General features: G+C 46.0%; 1 protein-coding gene and 1 long non-coding RNA gene across 2 annotated transcripts in view; one reads left to right on the plus strand and one right to left on the minus strand.

Annotated features, from left to right (window-relative positions):
- LOC138488487 (uncharacterized) overlaps positions 1-27480 on the minus strand; it is a 205143-nt gene that overhangs the window by 176516 nt on the left and 1147 nt on the right. The gene's annotated exons all lie outside the window — the stretch shown is intronic.
- Positions 1-27480, plus strand: part of CDK15 (cyclin dependent kinase 15) — a 504364-nt gene that overhangs the window by 173599 nt on the left and 303285 nt on the right. The window contains exon 4 of the mRNA XM_069615506.1: positions 11488-11567. Within this exon, the coding sequence (XP_069471607.1) occupies positions 11488-11567 (80 nt within the window). The remainder of the gene's footprint in view (positions 1-11487; positions 11568-27480) is intronic.

The following is a 27480-nucleotide window of genomic DNA, read 5'->3' on the forward strand; positions in this document are numbered from 1 at the left end:
CATATACGCATCCATACACACATATTTAAATAACAAACATACAAACACGCACATTTACTAAACATACACAAAGAAAACACTCTTTCATTCACACAAGCACCCATCATGCACTCACTCATAACACAATAATACACACATCCATACACATATTCAAATAATAAGCATACAAACACACATTTACACAACATACCCACCAAGCACTCTCTGTTTCATTCACACAAGCCTCCATCATGCACTCACTCATAACAGAAGCATACACGCATCCATACACATATTTAAATACTAAATAAATGAACATACAAACACACACATTTACTTAACATACACACAGAAAGCACTCCCTCATTCACACCAGCCTCCATCATGCAACATCATACATTCACCTAACAACACAAGCATGCACCCATCCATACATATAATTTAAATTTAAAAAATGAACATAAACAAACTTACCTTCTGCCGCGGGTCCAGAGGTTCCAGTGCTCCAGCCCCCTGCAAGAATGAGCAGGAATCAGGAAGTTTCCTGGTTCCTGCACATGCGTGCAAGGGGCCTGAGCGTGGGTCCGGAGACACCCCACTCCAGCCTGCTCTGTCTGTATGTGCGAGAAAGTGCAGGAGCGCCCCCTTGCACATACAGACGTGCAGTTCCCCAGCCAGTATTTGCAATGAGCCATGTGAGGCTGGGGAAGCAAATGCCCCCAGCCTTGAATGGCTCATTGAGCTTGCGCGGCTGGGGAAATCTAACTGTGAAACACAGTTTCCCTTTCACAGTTAAGAGCACTCCCTCAGCTGAAGAAAACAGCTGAGGGAGTGCTTGTATTTTACTGGGCTGGCTCCTCCAAAATGGGCAAGAGGGGGCCAAGACCCGGTGGGTCGACGCCCCCTTGTCCATTATGGACGAGCCACCCCTGCCCGCTGGCACTGCTTGTAATATTGGGAGGGGTCAAGAGGCAGGAACCGCATTATTGAAGAGACAGTTCCAGGCAAAGGCGGACTGTTGGAGGACCCAGCATAAATTGACAAAAAGTTTCAGAATGTGTGTCCCTCAGTATTTCTTTTATTTAAAATGGTCTATGTTCAGCTAACGATGAGGATTTAGAAGACCATGGTTTTCGAGTGGTGTTGCCAGGAGCGAGACAAGAAAAAAATCCCATTGTGGTGAGCGATATATGAATGATCACCATTTCTATATAGGACGTAACAGTAAATGAAACAGCAGTATAGCAAGTGAAATCCTGGAGTCCGGCCTTTTTGAAAAGTATATCCTGATAACTAAATCACTCTTAGGGATTGGCAACTTAATTTTCAAGTACTTAGTAAGTCGCAATTTTGGTCAGTTTGGCTCTATGAGACGAAATGAGTTGTTGAAGATCACAGAGTTGGATAAGGGATGAAGCTGGGATTTGAGCCCAATCTTCAATGTTGGCAATTGAGCACATTTTTCCCAGTTCTTGTTGTACAGCAAGGTGCAATCATTTAGGAATGTTTCACTTTAAAGAACTAAAATAATACCCTGTTTTCTAGACTGACATGGAAAGTACCCACATCACATGATAAACCAATTTGAAATGACAATATGGAAAAAATCCTTATAGAATCGTTGCATATAAAAGAAGAATGAACGTAGCTATGTTTTCTCCAACAAAAATAAAAAGCCACAAGTACTTGAATCATAACTGATGTGATCATAAAAAACATTATGTGGGTTCTTCTACTTTATTTTAAAGATTTAAATACATACAAAAAAATACAGTCTGATAAGGTCATCAGCCTATAGTTATTATTCGATACAGGCTTGAAAATGGTTCTTTATGAAGTTAAAAAACATTTGAAATTCTGCAACAACAAAAAAAGCTAAATATATTTTGTGGGATGGAGTAAGTGGGTGAATGTGTGTGTGCTGGCCAGTACATGGGTCAAGTCTATGTGTTCGAGTGTACCTTTAGTGTTCAATGGAGCAATGGAGGAAGAAATAATGGCGTTCACGTCACAATGCGCTGTGGATCTGACCCCTTACTGTACTGCAATGACCTTAAATCGTCCTCTACCTTCTTTTAAGATGTGTTTGCTTATGCCGGTCGATCAGCAGCAGACAGAGCAATGAGTGTGGCTGTGAATCCTCCCTAATACTTCTAATGGTTATGTCATCACGTGCTGCTGCTACTACACCTGCCTTCCAATGGATTCTTTCCTACCACAGCTTCCTCATCTATGATAGCCCTATCCCAGCACAGCTGTTCTCCAGACACCTTTCTCCCGCAAGCAGAGGCAGGCCGGCTCTACCCAATGTCTCTATGTGCTCCGCACCGGCTTTGACATTGGGGCCAATATATATAGTGACGCCATGCCCTGTGACCTCAGTTCCTCTTTTTCTGTGCTCTATGTTTGGCACTTGGGAACATGGTGATCATTCTATTTTTATCCAAAATGCCAAGCTTGCTCCGTCGAAGGCCTGGGGCTTCAAGCCGTGGTGTGGATCTACACCAGATGTGCCCCTACTGCTTTGGACAGGGCCATGACACCCAAGATTGCAGGTCATGCCAGTCCATGCCCCTGAAGTCCCTCCGGGAAAGGGTGGCGAAGATCTTCACATTCATCCACAAGGCGCAGGGTGAGGGTCTGTGGTCTCGGCCGTGGTTGCATGGCACGGAACGTTGCTCTAAAGAACAAGCAGCTCTGCACAAGGAAAAGGAGAAGAAGAAGAAGAAACATCAGAAGAGGTTGCGTTCCTCTGTGAGTCCTCAAACTGACATTCATCTTCCTCTCTAAGAAGACAAAGAGCCACCGCTCAAGGGAGTCCCCTGAGCAGCCGGCGCAGGTGCCTTTGCCGACCCAAACCTCCACCCCGGTGGAATGATAAAAAGTACACCTGAAGATGTTGGACATCTTCACCAAAGCGCCAGCAGCTCTGACCTGCAGGGTCCCACAGTGTCTGTTGTGACAGACAGGTACCCTCTTGGGACCACTTCCATATGCTTAAGGGTTCAGGCCTGGACCACAAAGAGACTGTGGTCTCTCAGCGCCAACAGGCCTCGCCTTCATCCACTGCAGCCTTGGTACCGTTGCCATCTTCAATGTCGTTGGCGCTGACTGGCGTTGTGGACACTGCAGCTTTGTGGGAATACGTCCATTCCCTAGGGATGCCGTCAAGCCAAAGATGTATGACGTCTGTTACGAGGAGGGCGACTAGGCTCCCTTTGGGCTTGAACTTACAGATTCTAGGAAAGAGAGGGATTTCCCGGAAGAATTCTACAGGGAAAGGGAGGATGCACTTGCCCTGGCAGATGACCTGCAAGGGGCCAGTGGCTTCAACACTTCCCCAGAGATGGACATTTTGCCAACTCCCACTCAAGGAAAGCCTCAAGCCGCCTTTCAGCGTTTGATGGCTAAGGTGGGCAGTACTCTGGGGCTATCTGCTCCATCCAGATCCAAGGTTCAGTAAGAACTTTGAGATATTCGAGGTGATGCCCCAAGAAAGAGATGCACCTGCCCTTCAATGTGGCAGTGGTGGTTCCCGTATTGGAGGTGTGGGATAAACCAGCCTCTGTTCCAGCAGTGGACAGGGAACTGGCGAGGTAACACTGCCCCGCTCTGTCAGACCCAGCCTTTCTCTCCCAAAAGCGTGGTGGTTTAGGCTGCGTTGGCTAGCCTGAACATTTCTACCTTCGCGTCCCTTCCACCGGACATGGAGAGTAAGTGGTTTGACGCATAGGGTAAGAAGATGTTTGCATCAGGCGGACTTGCACTGTGGGCCGTTAATGCCTCTTGCGCCATGGCAAAGTTCTCCTTCAGACTGTGGATGACAGTAGCCAATGCGACTGAGTGCATCCCAGCGGGAGAGATGAGGGACGGTTTCCTGTCCTTGGTCTCTGATGGGAAGGAGGCAGCATACCAGATGCTACAATCAGAACTAGACATTACAGACTGTGTGGGCAGTTCCATGGCCACTAGCGCTGTGATCAGGTGCCACTCTTGACTAAGGAACATAGGATTTGCGGCCGATGTCCAGACCAGGCTGCCTTTCGACCAGACATGCCTTTCGACAGCCAAATCTTTTTTTGGAGCTAAGGATGACAACGCCCCTTAGAAGGTCCGGTCGTCTAAGGCGACTGCTAAGTAAGTCCTTGTGGCTAGTGATGCAACAGCCCTCCCTACAGACATTGTCTCGGGCAGGGGTTTTCGCCCCTTTTCCGGATTTACCTATAGGGGCAGTGGTCTGTCTGTCTTGGGTCAGGGCAGGCATTTTTCGAGAGGTAAAAAGAGGGGTGCCAATGTCCCTGCCGCACCCAGGGTGCTAAACCTCAGTGACAGGCTTTGCCACTTGTCACCGGTGGTGGCAGGCTTTCCTTGTTCAGCCCAGAATGGTGGAAGACCACGTCAGACGCTTGCGCTGTACAAGTCATCTGACATGGATATTGCCTCCCATTCTTTAAGTGCCCCCAGGCCACTGCCATTTGGCCACTCCCTTGTCTCCAGACACCATCCTCCTGAAGGAGGTCTGTCAGCATCTGTCGAGAAGCGTGATCAAACTGGTTCCGTACTCAGAATAAGGAAGGGGGTGCTACTCCACCTACTTTCTGGTGCTGAAGAAGGATGGAGGCTTGCATCCCATTCTGGATCCTTGGCTGCTGAATTTGTTCCAATGCAAGGACAAGTTCAAGATGGTTACTCTAGCCCAGATTCTGCAAGCCCTTGATCTGCAGGACTGGTTGGTTTCCCTGTGCCGGTTCATCGAAAGCACAGGAAGTACCTAAGGTTGGTGGTGGGCCAACACCATTACCAGCTTAAGGTCCTACCAATGTTCTTTCCTTGGCTCCCAGATTTTTCACCAAGCTACTGACAGTGGTAGCGGCTCACCTCAGGACAGAGGGCATTTGTGTCTTTCCTACCTGGACGACTGGCCCGTCCAAGCTCGCTCCCCGGATCTGATGTCAGAGCACCTACTCCATGCATGCACTCTTTTGCACAGCTCGGGCTTTTCCTTGAACTTCAAAACATCTCGGGTTTCACCGTCCCAGTCTCTTTGATTCATCAGAGCAGTCTTGGACACCTGGCAGGGCTTTCCCGCCTGAGGATCGAGTGGCAAAAATCTTTCTGATGTCCTCCAATCCCGGGAACAAGTCCCGGTCTCGGCTTTCCTGCACCTTCTGGGCCTCATGGTCTTCTGCATGCTTGTGGTGCCTGAGGTGAGGCTGCGCATGACATCACTTCAGTGGCTTCTTCATTGGCTATGGTCACAGTTTCAGGGAACATGTGGGACCTTCTAAAGGTCTCGAACCAGGTGGCTCAGGATCTCGCAGGGTGGTCCGTGCAAGACAACTTGCTGTGTCAAGGGTTTTGGCCCATGTGGAATCCTTAGACTGGGTAGATGTGGGGATGAGCTGTCGCCGCCCATTATTCTATCCCAGAACAAACTAAATCAATAGACTGGGTGGATGTGGGGATGAGCTGTCGCCGCCCACATTCACGCCAGAATCCAGGAGAACTGCGCAGTTGGCACAAGACCACTCCAAAGATACAACCTTCTTGTGGGGGGTTCCACATCACCACTCTACTGTAAGGATGCCATCAAAACAATGTTAAGCATGGGTCCTATACTATCACGCAAAAGACCACTCTATTGAAATGCAGTAATTCAAGACAGATCCCAAAAATGGATGCAATACCGGTGCTCACCACTACCACTACCACTGTCTGCATGTTAAAAATCTGACACTTCATCAATTAATGTCCATACTCCTTGCGCACATGTGTGTAATTTTTGGTAAATGTCCGATATTGGTAAACCAGTCAAAAAGCGCAAAATGTTGTCATTTTTGAATGCAAGCCCCCAGGAAGATCAGAGGCGGACAAGCATGGACCATAAGGAATATATAATGTGTACATGTAATTTCAACAAATTGGGAAATATGTATTTGAATCAAATATAGATTTGTGGGCAAATTGACCAGGGGAGGATCCTCTGACCCATAAACAGACCTCATCATGATGACAATCCATTTCCTTCCCCCAATCATGGGAGAGGGGAGAATTGGGCCAATGGCAAGTAGAGAGGGGCAGGGTGAGTTATGCCACACACACACCCACTTCCAAAACACATAAGAAGAGACTGCTGGGACAGGTAGAGACATTCATTTTCCATTTCTGCGGAGCACTTTGACGGCCGACATCCCATCCAGACAGAGACCAGAACCAAGGACCCATAGACTACAGAACTTTGAACCTAGAAGGCCCACTGCAAGCAAAAGTATTCTCAGCAGGCCTTCAGAATCCAGCAAACCTAACCAAACTATTCAACAGCCGGGCGAGCTGTTTGAATCCTTTGCCAAGAACGTTTGCCGGAACCGCAGACCAGACCCAGACCGCTGTGAGCAGAACCAGAGATCCGGATCGCTGTGAGCAGAACCGGTGCCTGATTGACCCGCCGAGCAGAGAGAACCGCCGTTGGACGTGTTGACCAGATCCGTGATGAGCCCCATTCATTTCAAAATTAGGAGTGAGTATCCGCCAGAACTGTGCAGAACCCAATCTCTTAGTTAAAATAATCTAATCCAAACTATTTTAACCTAATTATAACAGCCTCCTAGAAATCGTGTCATCTGTCATTTTTAAAGCTGCACAACTGTCACCTGTCAATTCTGCAGCTGCAAGCTGTCACCTGTCATTTTGAGTTTTACTTTAAATCCGAAAATCTACCTTTATTAAATCGTCTGTATCTACGGTACCGTTTGTCCTAGGAACGTGGTTTAACTTTCATTTTAAAGCTGTGATTCTAGGCTTTCCAACAAACCTACTCCCTATACTTTCCGAAATTTACCGCGATTTGCGATTTTGGCTCAATTTCTCCACTTGTCAAAATAGCAGCTCCATTCCTTCCTTTGTTAAAATCCGTTTGCAACCTGGTAATAACTCATAGAGCATTGCTAAAGTGAGCCTGAGCTAATACCAACAAGCATCTCTCACTCACCCTGAATCTCTAGAGGGAATTAAAATCAGTTAGCACATTTTCCCATCCTTTGCCATCACATTTAAAAGCATTTTGGGCCTGTGTTTCAAACTTCTACCTGTTTCCTCTAAGCTTGCTGGGGGGGAACTGAATTTCGTATTGTATTTGATTGCATTCCTGAGAACTGTGTGCTCCTCTTTCCATCTCCTTCCATTTCTTACATTGCATAGGGTGGGGGGGTGGTGAATTGCCAGAGAAAAAGTGATTACATTGTTGTTGGTTGAAATCATATCAAGTTTATTTGCTGTACTGCATTTTATTCCACCTTGCATTTCCTTGAAACCATAAAGCATTTTCAGCTACCTCATCCTCTATACTACTCCTAAGTAATCAAGTGTACCACTGTAACATTACCCACTGTGGATCCACCTCATATGTCTCAGTGTACTATCAGATATTAATTTATTATAAAAGTGTGATATATATATATATTGTTTAATTTTTCAAATAAACCTTTTAATTTGCAAAACAAACCTACTTCTTGGCTCAGTGGGGTCAGGGGGATTCTAAGAGAGGGGTGTTATATAAGGGTTTTCATCCAGAGTACATGAACTGGACCTACAAATATATCAATAAGGGTTTCCCTCAGCATCCCAGACTAGGCATTGACTTAGCTGTAGTGTTGAAGTGAAGCCGCTTAACAGCTGTGAGGTGCGTTATTTCACGAACCTTGGCCCCAGGTGATGGTGGTCACGGACACGCCACTGACTGGTTGGGGCGCTCACCTGTCAGACCTCATGGTGAATGGACTGTGGTTCCCCCGCAGAGACTCAGGAACACATGAACTTGCTGGAGTTGAGGGGGATCAGGCTGGCCCTGGTCACTTTCCTCTCCTTTGTGAAATGCAAGACTGTGCTGATCCGGATGGACAACAACACAATGGCCATGCACTACCTCAACAAAGTGTTGGCGTGGGGTCCTTGTCTCTCTGCAGAGAATTAATGCGACTGTGGTTTTGGGCTCTGGAGAACAGTGTCTCTCTGACGGTGGCTCATTTGGCTGGACAGGAGAATGTCACTGTGGATGCCTTCAGCAGACAGACTTCAGCCTCCCACGAGTGGGAGCTCTGCCAGGAAGTTCTGGAGGAGATCTTCTCCTCTTGGCAGAGCCCTCAAGTGGACCTCTTTGCTTCCAGTGTCAACAGGAAGTGTGAGTTGTTCTGCTCCAGGGAATTCCCTCACCAGGGAGCTTTGGGGGATGCACTGACGGTCGAGTGGACTTTCAACCTCCATTATGCATTCCTGCTGATCCCTGTCTGTCATGCCACTGGTTCTCAGGAGGTTGTGCCTGTTCGGAGCCATGATGATCCTGAATGCTCCGGATTGGGCATGGAGAATGTGGTATCTGGAGTGGCTGGATATGCCCATCTGCCCTCCCTGGCACCTACCGAGGAGAGTCGACTTGCTCTCCAAATTGGAGGGGCAGGTCCTCGACCCGGACCTCAGCAGTCTGAACCGTCATGCTTAAGTACTGAGAGACTGAGTTACAAGGAGTGGGACTTGTCAGACAATGTCCTTGATGTGCTCCTTTTTTCAGCTCAGGGGCCTGCTACGTAATCCATTTATGCCTGCAGGTGGCATACCTTTTTGCTTTGGTGCAAGGAGAAGGACGTGGATCATTTATCCTGTTGTCTATCACCTGTATTGGATTTTCTGATTTCATTGGCCCAAGCGGGCCTCCAAATTCGCACTGTAAAGGGTTACCTCACCACTGTTTCGGTTTTCAAGAGGTCCCTGGAACGGGGGTTGTTCTTTGCAATCGCCACTGTTATACAGTTCTTGAAGGATTTGGGTAACCAGTTTTGTCTGCGCCAGTTTATGGTTCCGGGGTGGGATTTGAATTTAGTTTTAATGTTTCTTACGGGTGCTCCCTTTGAGCCCCTTCATTACTGTTCTATTGGGTTACTCACCCTTAAGGTGATTGTCCTAGTTGCCATTACTTCTACGGGACGGGACGGGAGAGTGAGCTACAGGCGTTGTCTGTTTTACATCCCTATTTATTTTTTTTTCAAAGAGAAGGTTACGTTGAGAGTGAGACCCTTCTTGCTGCCGAAGGTGGTCTCAGATCGCCATCACTCTCAGAAGATCCATCGTCTTGTGTTTTTTCCTCTCCCTCACCCTTCCAAGACAGAGGAATGCTTCCATAGGCTGGGCCCGATGCGGGCCCTGAAGTTCTATGTCTCTTGTACTAGAGACGCTAGGAAAGAGAACCAGCTTTTCGTTGGTTGTGCTGGGGCTTGTCCTGGCAGGGCTGTGACAAAACAGACCCTGTCTCGTGGATCATTCTCTGCATCCCAGAATGCTACGTCTGGCAGGGAAGGATGTGCCGAGGGTCTCAGCTCATTCTGCCATAGGAGTGGCTGCCATCTCTACCCTGCAGACGTTAGTCCGTGTCCTGGACATTTTCCAGTTGGCAACGTAGGTGTCTTTGCACACGTTTGCTAAGCATTACTTCTTGGAATCCCTTTGCGGGCCAGGACGCCGTTTTGGTAGGGTAGTCCTTCAGAGTTCTCTGGTTTAGGCGGTGTTCATACTTCCTCCCTCCTCCAGGTTTATGTACTCCTTTGGGAGTCTAACATAGATGAGGAATCCATAGCAGGAAGGAATCCATTAGAAGAACAAATCACTTGCCTCCCGGTAATGTTCTTTCTGATAGATGTTCCTCCCACGGATTCATCGCCCTCCTACGTGCCCTCGTGGCAGAGAGCTACTACACCATCGGTTCTACATCCCTGAGCCTCAGAATGCTAGCGGAAAAGGGTGAAACTGAGGTCACAGGGCCCGGTGATGCTACATATACTGGTCTAGACATTGTATCAGGTGCGGGGCACGTAGAGGCGTTGGGCAGAGCTTGTTTTTTTATCTGAGGGTTTGAAGTGCTTCAGATGTGGCAGTTTGTTGAGGGTGTCCAACATCCGGCTCTATGTTGTGTGTGTGTGTGTTCTTCCTTTGAGTCAGTGGGGAACAATGAGGGTGAGTATGGTTTTGTGTTCTCCAGTACTATCTTTAGATTTGTAGGTTAAGAGTCTTGTGCGTTGCTAAGGTGTACGCTGGTGTTGTGATGAAGAAAAGGATGGTGTGTGGTCATGCCATGGCTGCGGAAGGGGTGGGGATACAGTTGTGGGTCCCTCCCAGCAGGTGATTCCCTCGAGTGCCAGCCTACTTACCACCTTACTCATTTGACTAGTTGTGGGACATGGGGGGCTCTACATATTTGAAGATGGTCACCTCATTGTTGGTGCTTTGTTCAAGCCAAGCGTTGTACTATTTGGTGCTGGTGTTCCACAACGAGGTTGGTGATTGCATCCAAGAATCTGTCGATAGAACTGGGTGGTATAATGGTGGCTGGTAGATTAGAAGACAGCACAGATGATTGCAAACAATAAAATAACTCATGTCTGGAGGGGACTAACTCAGCTTTTTATCCCCTGGCCTGTGGTTGGAATCTTACCTGGGATCTATAGGTTACACAGATGTCTACAGCAGGTGCATTAACCCACTGATATTCATTGCCCGTTACCGTACATTTCACCGAATACCATTTTGCCTAATGAGATTTCACTGAATTTATTTCACCAACATTGGTAGGTGAAGTGGCATATGTGTAATGCGTAATAGGTGGGGTAAGGGTATAAGGTAGGGAAGGGGGAGGGGAGCTGTCAGGTGGTCTTGCTCGCATTATAAAACAAATAGAAAAAGTTTAAAGTTCATTTCGTTTTTCGGTGAAATGGATTTGGTGAAATATCCATTAGGTAAAATGTTTTCGAAGAAATGATATATATCCTTCCATGCCAGCCTCTTTATGACAATAACTCAATATATGGTAATAGAGAATGAGAATTAGCAGGCCTGGCTGAAGATGTGTGGGGGCCCATTTCAACATGATGGCTGGGGGCCCCCTGCTTAGAGTGGAAACAGTCTAAGGCACCCGTGGGGTGCATACATTACAGTGACGACAAAGATAAGGTTAATAGGTGCCGATTATCACAAGACGGCCAGCGAGCAGGGAGCTTAACCACTAAATGCCCACTGAAGAGCTATACACCCTTGTTTGTCAGCAAGTGGCTGATGTGGATGACCCAGTGCTAGAAGGCAATGAGGTGATAACACTTCTGTATATCTCGTGGGAACAGAAAACACAGCTTGTAATGTGGCCACACAAGGTGTACAATTTAAGCCCCAGAAAAACAATAGAGAAATTAATATATTGCAGTGTTGACTGGCAACATGGAGGCAGTTGCTGGGGGCCTCCTCCCTTTCATTTGAAAAGGTTGAAAGGCTCTGGTGCCGTCCCTGAGAATTAGGAAAATCTGGCCAACAGTTGTAATTCTATTGTGTTGATTCCCCAAGTCTTGTGGCAGAGCACACGTGTATTGTGGCATAAGAGCACCCAAACGTGGATACATTGGCTCCATGAATCCACTTTGCACGTCATCTGTGGTACCTCATTATATTAATTCTATCGCCTCTCCCCCTCTGCAGAATTAATGGGCAGCTCGTGGCTTTGAAAGTGATCAGCATGAAGACGGAGGAAGGGGTGCCTTTCACAGCCATCCGTGAAGGTAAGAGGCCCGATGGCACAAAGAATGCATGGTCCCATCTGGCTTGCCACTTAATATAATCATCAGTACACCAATCAGAGCGTGAAAGCATGTCACAAAATATTTGTATAAGGTCACAGTGTACCTTCTTAGCAATCGGCATGTCTTGTACAAATGTTACTTGCCCTAAGCAGCGTTAGTGACAATAGGTGCTTAGTGAGGGGTAGAGGTGATGGGCGAGAGAATCCATGGAAAGCGCAGACAAAGGGATACCTGTCATCCTGTCCCCTCACGGCCCACCACACAAAACCTATACCTGGTGTCCTGCCTCCCCACACCCTACAAGGCAAAACCCACAACTGGCACCCTGCTTCCCCCAACACAAAACTCATACTTGGCATCCCAATGTTGACCAATAAGCCACACTGAGAAATAATGATTTGCCCAGGATCAGGCATGTTAGAGAGTTGAAGCTGGGAGCTTAGCTCAGTCTGCACTTTAGAGACTTGAAAACGTCGCTTCTCGACTCTCGCGGGGTGCATGTGCATTGAATTATGGCTTTGAAGAGCAAAAACAATGCTCTGTTTTAGAGTGATTACTTGAGGAGAACACAATTCACACCAGACAGCAGCCAGACACATGTAGAAATCATTAAGCAAAAAGAGTGGAATTGAAGCCTTGTTTTCCACATCCTAAATGGAAGTGCACATATACCACAATGCGAAGTAAGCCAGTTATGTAATCTCCTTGAATTGTGTAACTATTATTTGAACCCATACGCCACACAACACACATATGACAAAGTAACCTGCTTGTAGTCATTGCTCGAAATAAACATGAAACCTGTTACTATGCCTGATGTGTAGAAAATATAGAGAACCATAGAAACATCGTTGTGCATCTCAAACCAGCAGAGATAATCAAAATAAACTAGATAATGTTAAAAGGGGGAGTGGTGGTATCTTATCTCAGTTGCATTGCCTTATAGTTAACTAGAGCTGTGTCCAGAGAGGGGGGTGGGGTGGGACAGGTCTTTCAGGTACACATTCACCCATTTCGTTCTTATCACTTAACATTCATACTTGTGGGCAAACCATGCACCCCCAATTGTCCCTCCATCAGTAGTAATTATACAAAGACACATTAGGGTTGGAAGGCATGGCCACCTTTATTTGAACCAGCATTTTTTACTTGCATTTCACAGAAAGAAAACAAAACAAATGCAACAAGAAATATTACATCATCAATAAACAAACTACAAATTATACAATAAAATTGTAAAATCATGTCACCTGTCACCAAAAATGAAATAGGTTGTGTCCCTATAATTTTGGATTCTCAGGGACCACCATGTCAAAACCAGACATGAATTACATTTACAGTTACATCTGTCACCAGGGTCTAGGAGCACAAAATTAAAGAATTTTGGATTTGGGCTACCCATGTTAATAGGCACACCTGGGCTGCTGGGACTTTGGGTTTTATCGGCTGTTAGCAGGAATGCACGTGCCACTTTGTGGCTGCCATATTGCCAAACTGCAAGGCAGCTGCTCAGGGGTGTCAGTAGACCGGCTCATCAGAGTTATATGTTTCCACTGAGCCTGTCAGTGGGGCCTGATTAGTAGACCTCGCTTTCAGAGGCCTATTTACCTGCATCAGCGCCTAGATGCCTCAGGGTTTGGTGCGCTATACAAATTGCAAAAATAAATAAATAAATACATTATTTTGTAGCAAAAATCCAAAAAGCTCTGGTGATTTTGCAACACAGATGGGATTCTGTCACAGGGGGTGAGGGTGAGAGAGAAATGGCAGTTTTTTTTTATTTATAGTAAAATTAGCCATATATACAAAATAAAAAAAGAAACAGAGAAACACGATGAATGGCTTTTGACAGTATTTACACAAAACAAATCAGAATTAATAAACAACAGAAAAAAGAAATTGCAGTGGAAACAGATGCTGCAGGTAGAATAGTGTGCATAGGGAGTGAGTCTGCAGTCACAGAGAGACTGCAGAAGAGGGAAAGACTACAGGCAGAACTCAGCTGCATGGAGAAAGAGAGAGCACTGGGAATGTTAAATGTTAAAGGTATTTGTATCGTGCACCGTCACCAACGGAATTGGTCCCCAGGCACTCTGGCGGATCTGTAAACGATAAGGTGGGATGGGTTAGTAAGGGGAAGAGGGAGTAGGATAGTGAGAGGGGTGGTGTTCTGTTGGCAGCTTCAACTTGGTATACACCGGGTGCTGAGCTTTGGTGCGGGTATTGGATCGGTCTCAGTCCACTTGTGCTGTTGCTCCAGCTTATGTGTTGTTGCAGTACTGTGAAGTGCGTGCGGCTTGTGGTGCGAGAGATGGTTGTGTGAGTTTTTGAGTGTGATAAGTATGCAGAGTTTGAGGTTATATTGGTTAGTGGGTTACCTGACCTGTAGCATGCTAACATTCAGAGTTTTGTCTAAGTGTGGCATTTGTTGGCCTTCACAATCTTATCTAGAAGAGGCGCAGGCTGGTGTTCACAGTTCTAAGTGTGGCACATGCTAACATTCAGGTTTCATCTAAGCGCGGGCATGCTATCCTTCAATTAAAATCCTATCAGGATGCGATTACAATTCCATCTAGATGCGACGCAGTCTAGTGTTCACAATTCTATCTAAGTGTGGACATGCTAATATTTACAATTCCATCTAGATGCGACGCAGTCTAATGTTCACAATTCTATCTAAGTGTGGACATGCTAATATTTACAATTCCATCTAGATGCGCCGAAGTCTAATGTTCACAATTCTATCTAAGTGCGGACATGCTAATATTTACAATTCCATCTAGATGCGACGCAGTCTAGTGTTCACAATTCTATCTAAGTGCGGACATGCTAATATTTACAATTCCATCTAGATGCGACGCAGTCTAATGTTCACAATTCTATCTAAGTGCGGACATGCTAATATTTACAATTCCATCTAGATGCGACGCAGTCTAGTGTTCACAATTCTATCTAAGTGCGGACATGCTAATATTTACAATTCCATCTAGATGCGACGCAGTCTAATGTTCACAATTCTATCTAAGTGTGGACATGCTAATATTTACAATTCCATCTAGATGCGACGCAGTCTAGTGTTCACAATTCTATCTAAGTGTGGACATGCTAATATTTACAATTCCATCTAGATGCGACGCAGTCTAATGTTCACAATTCTATCTAAGTGTGGACATGCTAATATTTACAATTCCATCTAGATGCGACGCAGTCTAATGTTCACAATTCTATCTAAGTGTGGACATGCTAATATTTACAATTCCATCTAGATGCGCCGAAGTCTAATGTTCACAATTCTAAGTGCGGACATGCTAATATTTACAATTCCATCTAGATGCGACGCAGTCTAGTGTTCACAATTCTATCTAAGTGTGGACATGCTAATATTTACAATTCCATCTAGATGCGACGCAGTCTAGTGTTCACAATTCTATCTAAGTGTGGACATGCTAATATTTACAATTCCATCTAGATGCGACGCAGTCTAGTGTTCACAATTCTATCTAAGTGTGGACATGCTAATATTTACAATTCCATCTAGATGCGACGCAGTCTAGTGTTCACAATTCTATCTAAGTGTGGACATGCTAATATTTACAATTCCATCTAGATGCGCCGAAGTCTAATGTTCACAATTCTATCTAAGTGTGGACATGCTAATATTTACAATTCCATCTAGATGCGCCGAAGTCTAATGTTCACAATTCTATCTAAGTGTGGACATGCTAATATTTACAATTCCATCTAGATGCGCCGAAGTCTAATGTTCACAATTCTATCTAAGTGTGGACATGCTAATATTTACAATTCCATCTAGATGCGCCGAAGTCTAATGTTCACAATTCTATCTAAGTGTGGACATGCTAATATTTACAATTCCATCTAGATGCGACGCAGTCTAGTGTTCACAATTCTATCTAAGTGTGGACATGCTAATATTTACAATTCCATCTAGATGCGACGCAGTCTAGTGTTCACAATTCTATCTAAGTGTGGACATGCTAATATTTACAATTCCATCTAGATGCGACGCAGTCTAGTGTTCACAATTCTATCTAAGTGTGGACATGCTAATATTTACAATTCCATCTAGATGCGACGCAGTCTAGTGTTCACAATTCTATCTAAGTGTGGACATGCTAATATTTACAATTCCATCTAGATGCGACGCAGTCTAGTGTTCACAATTCTATCTAAGTGTGGACATGCTAATATTTACAATTCCATCTAGATGCGACGCAGTCTAGTGTTCACAATTCTATCTAAGTGTGGACATGCTAATATTTACAATTCCATCTAGATGCGACGCAGTCTAGTGTTCACAATTCTATCTAAGTGTGGACATGCTAATATTTACAATTCCATCTAGATGCGACGCAGTCTAGTGTTCACAATTCTATCTAAGTGTGGACATGCTAATATTTACAATTCCATCTAGATGCGACGCAGTCTAGTGTTCACAATTCTATCTAAGTGTGGACATGCTAATATTTACAATTCCATCTAGATGCGACGCAGTCTAGTGTTCACAATTCTATCTAAGTGTGGACATGCTAATATTTACAATTCCATCTAGATGCGACGCAGTCTAGTGTTCACAATTCTATCTAAGTGTGGACATGCTAATATTTACAATTCCATCTAGATGCGACGCAGTCTAGTGTTCACAATTCTATCTAAGTGTGGACATGCTAATATTTACAATTCCATCTAGATGCGCCGAAGTCTAATGTTCACAATTCTATCTAAGTGTGGACATGCTAATATTTACAATTCCATCTAGATGCGCCGAAGTCTAATGTTCACAATTCTATCTAAGTGTGGACATGCTAATATTTACAATTCCATCTAGATGCGCCGAAGTCTAATGTTCACAATTCTATCTAAGTGTGGACATGCTAATATTTACAATTCCATCTAGATGCGACGAAGTCTAATGTTCACAATTCTATCTAAGTGTGGACATGCTAATATTTACAATTCCATCTAGATGCGACGAAGTCTAATGTTCACAATTCTATCTAAGTGTGGACATGCTAATATTTACAATTCCATCTAGATGCGCCGAAGTCTAATGTTCACAATTCTATCTAAGCGTGGACATGTTAATATTTACAATTCCATCTAGATGCGACAAAGTCTAATGTTCACAATTCTATCTAAGCGTGGACATGCTAATATTTACAATACCATCTAGATGCGACAAAGTCTAATGTTCACAATTCTATCTAAGCGTGGACATGCTAATATTTACAATTCCATCTAGATGCGACGCAGTCTAATGTTCACAATTCTATCTAAGCGTGGACATGCTAATATTTACAATTCCATCTAGATGCGACGCAGTCTAGTGTTCACAATTCTAAGGGTGAGATTGTGGCAGAGACCCCCTCAATGTTGAGAGACTTCACAGGAGAGAGGTTTGGTGGATGAATAGACGCTGTATAGGGAAAGAGTGCAGTGCAGAAAGACAAAGTGGGTCTCATCGAGACCGCAGGCAAAGGTGAAACTGCAGGAGAGAGTCATAGCGGCCGAAGAGAGACTTTTTGGAAGGGAACGCCTGCAGGACATAGATATTGCACAAGAGAAAGCAGTGACATGATAACATGAGCAGAGAGAGACTGCAGGTAAGAGAGACACACACAATTCAGAGAGTGTAAAGCGACGCCTTGGACGAGAGAGATGCCTCGAGGAGAGAGACTGTAGAAAGCAGTGACATGATAACACGAGCAGAGAGAGACTGCAGGTAAGAGAGACACACACAATTCAGAGAGTGTAAAGCGACGCCTTGGACGAGAGAGATGCCTCGAGGAGAGAGACTGTAGGTAAGAGAGGCACACAATTCAGAGTGTGTAAAGCGACGCCTTGGACGAGAGAGATTCCTCGAGGAGAGAGACTGCAGGTAAGAGAGACACACAATTCAGAGAGTGTAAAGCGACGCCTTGGACGAGAGAGATGCCTCGAGGAGAGAGACTGTAGGTAAGAGAGGCACACAATTCAGAGTGTGTAAAGCGACGCCTTGGACGAGAGAGATTCCTGGAGGAGAGAGACTGCAGGTAAGAGAGACACACACAATTCAGAGAGTGTAAAGCGACGCCTTGGACGAGAGAGATGCCTCGAGGAGAGAGACTGTAGGTAAGAGAGGCACACACAATTCAGAGAGTGTAAAGCGACGCCTTGGACGAGAGAGATTCCTCGAGGAGAGAGACTGCAGGTAAGAGAGACACACACAATTCAGAGTGTGTAAAGCGACGCCTTGGACGAGAGAGATTCCTCGAGGAGAGAGACTGCAGGTAAGAGAGACACACACAATTCAGAGAGTGTAAAGCGACGCCTTGGACGAGAGAGATGCCTCGAGGAGAGAGACTGCAGGTAAGAGAGACACACACAATTCAGAGAGTGTAAAGCGACGCCTTGGACGAGAGAGATTCCTCGAGGAGAGAGACTGCAGGTAAGAGAGACACACACAATTCAGAGTGTGTAAAGCGACGCCTTGGACGAGAGAGATTCCTCTAGGAGAGAGACTGCAGGTAAGAGAGACACACACAATTCAGAGAGTGTAAAGCGACGCCTTAGACGAGAGAGATGCCTCGAGGAGAGAGACTGTAGGTAAGAGAGGCACACAATTCAGAGAGTGTAAAGCGACGCCTTGGACGAGAGAGATGCCTCGAGGAGAGAGACTGCAGGTAAGAGAGACACACACAATTCAGAGAGTGTAAAGCGACGCCTTGGACGAGAGAGATGCCTCGAGGAGAGAGACTGCAGGTAAGAGAGACACACACAATTCAGAGAGTGTAAAGCGACGCCTTGGACGAGAGAGATGCCTCGAGGAGAGAGACTGTAGAAAGCAGTGACATGATAACACAAGCAGAGAGAGACTGCAGGTAAGAGAGACACACACAATTCAGAGAGTGTAAAGCGACGCCTTGGACGAGAGAGATGCCTCGAGGAGAGAGACTGCAGGTAAGAGAGGCACACAATTCAGAGTGTGTAAAGCGACGCCTTGGACGAGAGAGATTCCTCGAGGAGAGAGACTGCAGGTAAGAGAGACACACACATTTCAGAGAGTGTAAAGCGACGCCTTGGACGAGAGAGATGCCTCGAGGAGAGAGACTCCAGGTAAGAGAGACACACACAATTCAGAGTGTGTAAAGCGACGCCTTGGACGAGAGAGATTCCTCGAGGAGAGAGACTGCAGGTAAGAGAGACACACACAATTCAGAGAGTGTAAAGCGACGCCTTGGACGAGAGAGATGCCTCGAGGAGAGAGACTGCAGGTAAGAGAGACACATACAATTCAGAGAGTGTAAAGCGACGCCTTGGACGAGAGAGATGCCTCGAGGAGAGAGACTGCAGGTAAGAGAGACACACACAATTCAGAGAATGTAAAGCGACGCCTTGGACGAGAGAGATGCCTCGAGGAGAGACACTGCAGGTAAGAGAGACACACACAATTCTGAGAGTGTAAAGCGACGCCTTGGACGAGAGAGATGCCTCGAGGAGAGAGACTGCAGGTAAGAGAGACACACACAATTCAGAGAGTGTAAAGCGACGCCTTGGACGAGAGAGATGCCTCGAGGAGAGAGACTGCAGGTAGGAGAGACACACACAATTCAGAGAGTGTAAAGCGACGCCTTGGACGAGAGAGATGCCTCGAGGAGAGAGACTGTAGAAAGCAGTGACATGATAACACGAGCAGAGAGAGACTGCAGGTAAGAGAGACACACACAATTCAGACAGTGTAAAGCGACGCCTTGGACGAGAGAGATGCCTCGAGGAGAGAGACTGCAGGTAAGAGAGGCACACAATTCAGAGAGTGTAAAGCGACGCCTTGGACGAGAGAGATTCCTCGAGGAGAGAGACTGCAGGTAAGAGAGACACACACAATTCAGAGAGTGTAAAGCGACGCCTTGCACGAGAGAGATGCCTCGAGGAGAGAGACTGCAGGTAAGAGAGACACACACAATTCAGAGAGTGTAAAGCGACGCCTTGGACGAGAGAGATGCCTCGAGGAGAGAGACTGCAGGTAAGAGAGACACACACAATTCAGAGAGTGTAAAGCGACGCCTTGGACGAGAGAGATGCCTCGAGGAGAGAGACTGCAGGTAAGAGAGACACACACAATTCAGAGAGTGTAAAGCGACGCCTTGGACGAGAGAGATGCCTCGAGGAGAGAGACTGTAGGTAAGAGAGGCACACAATTCAGAGAGTGTAAAGCGACGCCTTGGACGAGAGAGATGCCTCGAGGAGAGAGACTGCAGGTACGAGAGACACACACAATTCAGAGAGTGTAAAGCGACGCCTTGGACGAGAGAGATGCCTCGAGGAGAGAGACTGCAGGTAAGAGAGACACACACAATTCAGAGAGTGTAAAGCGACGCCTTGGACGAGAGAGATGCCTCGAGGAGAGAGACTGCAGGTAAGAGAGACACACACAATTCAGAGAGTGTAAAGCGACGCCTTGGACGAGAGAGATGCCTCGAGGAGAGAGACTGCAGGTAAGAGAGACACACACAATTCAGAGAGTGTAAAGCGACGCCTTGAACGAGAGAGATGCCTCGAGGAGAGAGACTGGAGGTAAGAGAGACACACACAATTCAGAGAGTGTAAAGCGACGCCTTGGACGAGAGAGATGCCTCGAGGAGAGAGACTGCAGGTAAGAGAGACACACACAATTCAGAGAGTGTAAAGCGACGCCTTGGACGAGAGAGATGCCTCGAGGAGAGAGACTGCAGGTAAGAGAGACACACACAATTCAGAGAGTGTAAAGCGACGCCTTGGACGAGAGAGATGCCTCGAGGAGAGAGACTGCAGGTAAGAGAGACACACACAATTCAGAGAGTGTAAAGCGACGCCTTGGACGAGAGAGATGCCTCGAGGAGAGAGACTGCAGGTAAGAGAGGCACACAATTCAGAGAGTGTAAAGCGACGCCTTGGACGAGAGAGATGCCTCGAGGAGAGAGACTGCAGGTAAGAGAGACACACACAATTCAGAGAGTGTAAAGCGACGCCTTGGACGAGAGAGATGCCTCGAGGAGAGAGACTGTAGAAAGCAGTGACATGATAACACGAGCAGAGAGAGACTGCAGGTAAGAGAGACACACACAATTTCAGAGAGTGTAAAGCGACGCCTTGGACGAGAGAGATGCTTCGAGGAGAGAGACTGCAGGTAAGAGAGGCACACAATTCAGAGAGTGTAAAGCGACGCCTTGGACGAGAGAGATTCCTCGAGGAGAGAGACTGCAGGTTAGAGAGACACACACATTTCAGAGAGTGTAAAGCGACGCCTTGGACGAGAGAGATGCCTCGAGGAGAGAGACTGCAGGTAAGAGAGACACACACAATTCAGAGTGTGTAAAGCGACGCCTTGGACGAGAGAGATTCCTCGAGGAGAGAGACTGCAGGTAAGAGAGACACACACAATTCAGAGAGTGTAAAGCGACGCCTTGGACGAGAGAGATGCCTCGAGGAGAGAGACTGCAGGTAAGAGAGACACATACAATTCAGAGAGTGTAAAGCGACACCTTGGACGAGAGAGATGCCTCGAGGAGAGAGACTGCAGGTAAGAGAGACACACACAATTCAGAGAGTGTAAAGCAACGCCTTGGACGAGAGAGATGCCTCGAGGAGAGAGACTGCAGGTAAGAGAGACACACACAATTCAGAGAGTGTAAAGCGACGCCTTGGACGAGAGAGATGCCTCGAGGAGAGAGACTGCAGGTAAGAGAGACACACACAATTCAGAGAGTGTAAAGCGACGCCTTGGACGAGAGAGATGCTTCGAGGAGAGAGACTGCAGGTTAGAGAGACACACACATTTCAGAGAGTGTAAAGCGACGCCTTGGACGAGAGAGATGCCTCGAGGAGAGAGACTGCAGGTAAGAGAGACACACACAATTCAGAGAGTGTAAAGCGACGCCTTGGACGAGAGAGATGCCTCGAGGAGAGAGACTGCAGGTAAGAGAGACACATACAATTCAGAGAGTGTAAAGCGACACCTTGGACGAGAGAGATGCCTCGAGGAGAGAGACTGCAGGTAAGAGAGACACACACAATTCAGAGAGTGTAAAGCAACGCCTTGGACGAGAGAGATGCCTCGAGGAGAGAGACTGCAGGTAAGAGAGACACACACAATTCAGAGAGTGTAAAGCGACGCCTTGGACGAGAGAGATGCCTCGAGGAGAGAGACTGCAGGTAAGAGAGACACACACAATTCAGAGAGTGTAAAGCGACGCCTTGGACGAGAGAGATGCCTCGAGGAGAGAGACTGCAGGTAGGAGAGACACACACAATTCAGAGAGTGTAAAGCGACGCCTTGGACGAGAGAGATGCCTCGAGGAGAGAGACTGTAGAAAGCAGTGACATGATAACACGAGCAGAGAGAGACTGCAGGTAAGAGAGACACACACAATTCAGAGAGTGTAAAGCGACGCCTTGGACGAGAGAGATGCCTCGAGGAGAGAGACTGCAGGTAAGAGAGACACACACAATTCAGAGAGTGTAAAGCGACGCCTTGGACGAGAGAGATGCCTCGAGGAGAGAGACTGCAGGTAAGAGAGACACACACAATTCAGAGAGTGTAAAGCGACGCCTTGGACGAGAGAGATTCCTCGAGGAGAGAGACTGCAGGTAAGAGAGACACACACAATTCAGAGAGTGTAAAGCGACGCCTTGGACGAGAGAGATGCCTCGAGGAGAGAGACTGCAGGTAAGAGAGACACACACAATTCAGAGAGTGTAAAGCGACGCCTTGGACGAGAGAGATGCCTCGAGGAGAGAGACTGCAGGTAAGAGAGACACACACAATTCAGAGAGTGTAAAGCGACGCCTTGGACGAGAGAGATGCCTCGAGGAGAGAGACTGCAGGTAAGAGAGACACACACAATTCAGAGAGTGTAAAGCGACGCCTTGGACGAGAGAGATGCCTCGAGGAGAGAGACTGCAGGTAAGAGAGACACACACAATTCAGAGAGTGTAAAGCGACGCCTTGGACGAGAGAGATGCCTCGAGGAGAGAGACTGCAGGTAAGAGAGACACACACAATTCAGAGAGTGTAAAGCGACGCCTTGGACGAGAGAGATGCCTCGAGGAGAGAGACTGCAGGTAAGAGAGACACACACAATTCAGAGAGTGTAAAGCGACGCCTTGGACGAGAGAGATGCCTCGAGGAGAGAGACTGCAGGTAAGAGAGACACACACAATTCAGAGAGTGTAAAGCGACGCCTTGGACGAGAGAGATGCCTCGAGGAGAGAGACTGCAGGTAAGAGAGACACACACAATTCAGAGAGTGTAAAGCGACGCCTTGGACGAGAGAGATGCCTCGAGGAGAGAGACTGCAGGTAAGAGAGACACACACAATTCAGAGAGTGTAAAGCGACGCCTTGGACGAGAGAGATGCCTCGAGGAGAGAGACTGTAGGTAAGAGAGACACACACAATTCAGAGAGTGTAAAGCGACGCCTTGGACGAGAGAGATGCCTCGAGGAGAGAGACTGCAGGTAAGAGAGACACACACAATTCAGAGAGTGTAAAGCGACGCCTTGGACGAGAGAGATGCCTCGAGGAGAGAGACTGGAGGTAAGAGAGACACACACAATTCAGAGAGTGTAAAGCGACGCCTTGGACGAGAGAGATTCCTCGAGGAGAGAGACTGCAGGTAAGAGAGACACACACAATTCAGAGAGTGTAAAGCGACGCCTTGGACGAGAGAGATGCCTCGAGGAGAGAGACTGCAGGTAAGAGAGACACACACAATTCAGAGAGTGTAAAGCGACGCCTTGGACGAGAGAGATGCCTCGAGGAGAGAGACTGCAGGTAAGAGAGACACACACAATTCAGAGAGTGTAAAGCGACGCCTTGGACGAGAGAGATGCCTCGAGGAGAGAGACTGCAGGTAAGAGAGACACACACAATTCAGAGAGTGTAAAGCGACGCCTTGGACGAGAGAGATGCCTCGAGGAGAGAGACTGCAGGCGACATGAATTGATTACAGACTGCATGGTTAGCGAGTTAAGGAGCGCGGACAAGTAACGACGAAGAGACTTCTTGTTGTAGTCGGGCACTTGTGGGGTAGATTGGAGCTCTGGGGGGGGCAGAAACTGGAGTGAGAAAGATTGCAGGGTAAAGGGAAACTGTAGATACGGAGAGACTGCAGAATTAAGGGTTTATAAGAGCGAGAGTAGCTGTAGTTGAGGGGGAGTCGGGTGGTAATTTCAGTAGATAAATACTGCAGTTGAGAGACATTTGAGGAAAATGCAAGCGAGCGTGACGTGTCAGGTGGGGAGAGACTGCTACTATTATGGGTGAACATACATTTGATGGAGAAAAGAAGAGACGTACCGTGGGGAGAGTGACACTTAAAAAAAAATAAACATAGCAAACAAAAAAGTTATTCATTTCTCCTTTTTCTATAGCCCCAACAGGCCTCGTATAGTGCGCAGTTAACGTCGGTAGGATGGGGTGGTGGCTTAATTTATCAATGGGAAATGAGCGAAGTGCTGTAAGAAGCGAATATTGACATAATGGGCTATAAGTGAAATTCAGAGACATTTCCAGTAGTGGCCAGCAGAGGGCGGCTGGAGACACAAGTTGACTTAATGAGAGGTTTTACCGCGAAGCAAGACGTTCGGCGGCCGCTGTTTTAGAGCCGGCTGTTTTGGCGCAGCACCTTGGGCGCGGGTCCGTTTTAGGCGCGCACTGTTGGTCGCGGGCACCAGGGTGCGGCGCAGGGACCTATCTGCTGCGCCAGAGTATAGGTTTACAGCTTCGTGTACGATCGTGAAGTGCTTTCCTTAATGAACTGTTACCCGCGGCACTGCTTTTATAAGTGCTTCGGGTGACAGTATGTTTGAGGAAAAGCTATAGTCAGGCACAGATAGCCGCGGCCAAGAGAGCTCGCTGAATTGAGACCTGAGCCAATGATGCTACGCCAAAACAGCCGGCGCCAAAGTGGCCGCGCCGTAAGAGGGCGTATCTGTTTTACCATACGGTGGCAGGAGATTGTGAATAGAGTTGAAATCACCTCTTGCGCACTTGCAAATGGCAAAGTTCCTTCTGCTTCAGTTGACTCATCTGAAATAATTGGGTGTTCTAGACAGAGGCTAAACATCACAATTAAGCAGGCAATAACACCAAAGTGACAATGCTGCTTGCAATGACGCACCAAATATTTTGTCCAATAATTACTATTCTCTGTGTTTTTCTGTTGTTTATTTGAACCTAGCCAGCACAATAGAATCAGTTTCCACTCTGCACAGTTGGTGCATTATGGCAGACGCCCAGTGCACCGTCACCATTGCTAGTTTACATTATATCTATATCCACTTGTCCAGGAAGGGAAGAGGTCAAGTAGGAGAAGGATAAGACAATTAAAAAGCAGTATTAAGGACTTGACGAAGAGGGATGCCCTTATTAAAAAGCAGCAACAAATCTGGTGACACTTGTGTCAGTCCCACCGATTTCTCCTGGCCCCAAGGCATGGCGAGTCTATGCTGGATATTTTACTAAAGAAATCAGATCAAAACCTTTGGAAAGACGTAAATGCTTTGAGGTACAGATCAATCCGATAGAGGAAACTGTGTGGATGGAACACTTAGAAGGCGAGCGTTCCACGTTTTGGATCCCAGTGATTCAAATGTTAGCTGGCAGCTAGATATTATCATAGAAGATATTGATTGCTTAATAAGGAGAGCAAGTCATTTTAGAGCGGGAGGCCTGAACCAATTGTCAGATAAAGTTTTTAAAGTACAGCCAGAACTATGAGCAGGGATATTATGTGTTTTATTGAAAGATGTTGTTACTGAGTGAAGAACCCTGTCTTCTTGGAAAGCATCTTTTAGGATAAGCTATGTGTTTTAAACTATAGACCTGTGCAGCTTTTAGATGCTATTTGCTGCTGCTATCTTAGGGAAACTGGAAGAATGGGAAAAAGAAAAGGGCACACTTAGTAAATTTGAAAACTGGACGGATTGTAATGCTTTCCTCTGGTCCTGTATCCAGAAGATTTCTTGGGATAGTGATAAAATCCCAATCTACGCCGCAGCCCTAGATCTGTCATTGGCTTTCGAATAGGTAGATCTGAACTTATTGACTAAGTTAGGCGACTGGGGTCTGTCGTCAAGGCTGCTTCAAACTTTGGTCTACTTACATACAGGTACTTCCGTACAAGTAAGACTTAACGCTGAGCGAACTATGTCTACTATGCCTAGCAAAATGAATACTTGTTCTGGTTTAAGACAGGGGTGCGTTTTAGCCTCCTGTCTTTTTAATATATATGTGGCAGACATTTCGAAAGCTTTAGATGAAGTGGGCTTCGTAAGGCCCAAGGTAAGAGAAATACACGTAACATGGATAGCATATGCAGACAACGTTATTATTTTTGATAGGATGCCTATTGGACTCCAGCATCTACTGAGAGCCTTTAAAAACTATATGGAAATAAATTATCTAAACATTTTGTAAGAAAGGGAAAAAATGCACATATGCTTGGCATATTGACGGAGAACTGCTGGAAAAACTTCCTCAATGCTATAAATTAGGTGCACCTAAATTAGCCCACTACAGTAAAACATTATTAAGAGAATGGCTAAAAAAGCACTTTTTCTTGCACGGCAAATGAGGGCGACAGACTGAAAAGTTGGGAAATGACTGCTCCTACTGGTGTTAACATTTAATAGTGGAAAAGTGATTCCTAAAGTGGTTGATGTCCTGGAGGGACACCCCATTTGGCTTGTGGAGGAGGTGTCACACTATGAATCTTTAATCTGGAGGGAAATGTTATATACTTTTTACCCGCTTGTATTCCAATGGAAGTCATACGATATGACTTGTTGTGTCCTCTTTACGAAGTAATATTCTGTGGCGTTGCCTGTCATTATGTCGGAAGATATTATGTTCCTCCTCTGAAACTTTGTATAATCAGTGGGAAATTAATCGAGATCGTTGCTAGGGGAGCAACCTGTAAATAACTTTGCAGAATGTTGTGAGGGTAAAATGCAGGAACTTGAAGTAAATGAAGATCTGCTAATCCAAAAGCCAGTACGTGTAAAGTTAAGAATAATGCAGAATGATTGGCTACTAACTTAGAAGTTAATTGCAGAGCATCCCCTGTGTTCAACATCACGATTGGCACATAAAAGTTAGAGGGGGAAGAGATATGTTAAGAAATGTCTTGATCGTGATACTCGCAATATGTATATGAGATTTCAGATGAACGATATTAATACTAAGGGAAGTGCCTGCGTTCAAAGTGGTTGGATGAAATCTATGGCATTTTGTAGATTCTGCAAAGACTTTACCATTGTGGGGGACCTCAAATATATTTAGATACACTGTCCTGATTTGATCTTGTTTCAAATCCACCTGTTTAGTAAATTTGCTCATAATCAGGATGAGGTTGATGGAGAGAATCTGTGGTATATATGTTGGTGGGAACATCTGTCTCCATGTCTATAGCTGTAGTGCAATTCTTGAAAATGTGTGGTTTGTCATACATTATTATTATTTTGTATTATTGCTCAGTAACAGTCATTTTTAAAGAATTATAACTTTAGACTATATCTGCTATGGAATGAATTTTAAGGAATTAAAAAAAATAATATATGTTTTGAAAATGGTTGTCTCCTTTTTCAATGCACTGTAAAAATGTGATGTACAAATTAATCTGATCTTGTGATATTGTAAAGGTTTAATGTAAACCATAAACAATTAATTAAAAAATGAACTGAAACTTGTCACATCATTTTCAGTTTCACTCAGAAGCCATTGGCTTGCTTTCATTATGTTTACTTAATTCATACTTTCCCAGACTTAATCACCTTCTGCCAGCAGGTTTTACCTTCTGTTTCTACGGGTGGAATACATCTCCCCATGTTGGTCTAGGGTCTTTCTAGTGTAG

The sequence above is a fragment of the Ambystoma mexicanum genome, chromosome 9 (genome assembly GCF_040938575.1).
Source record: "Ambystoma mexicanum isolate Mex_15411 chromosome 9, UKY_AmexF1_1, whole genome shotgun sequence".
Taxonomy (NCBI): domain Eukaryota; kingdom Metazoa; phylum Chordata; class Amphibia; order Caudata; family Ambystomatidae; genus Ambystoma; species Ambystoma mexicanum.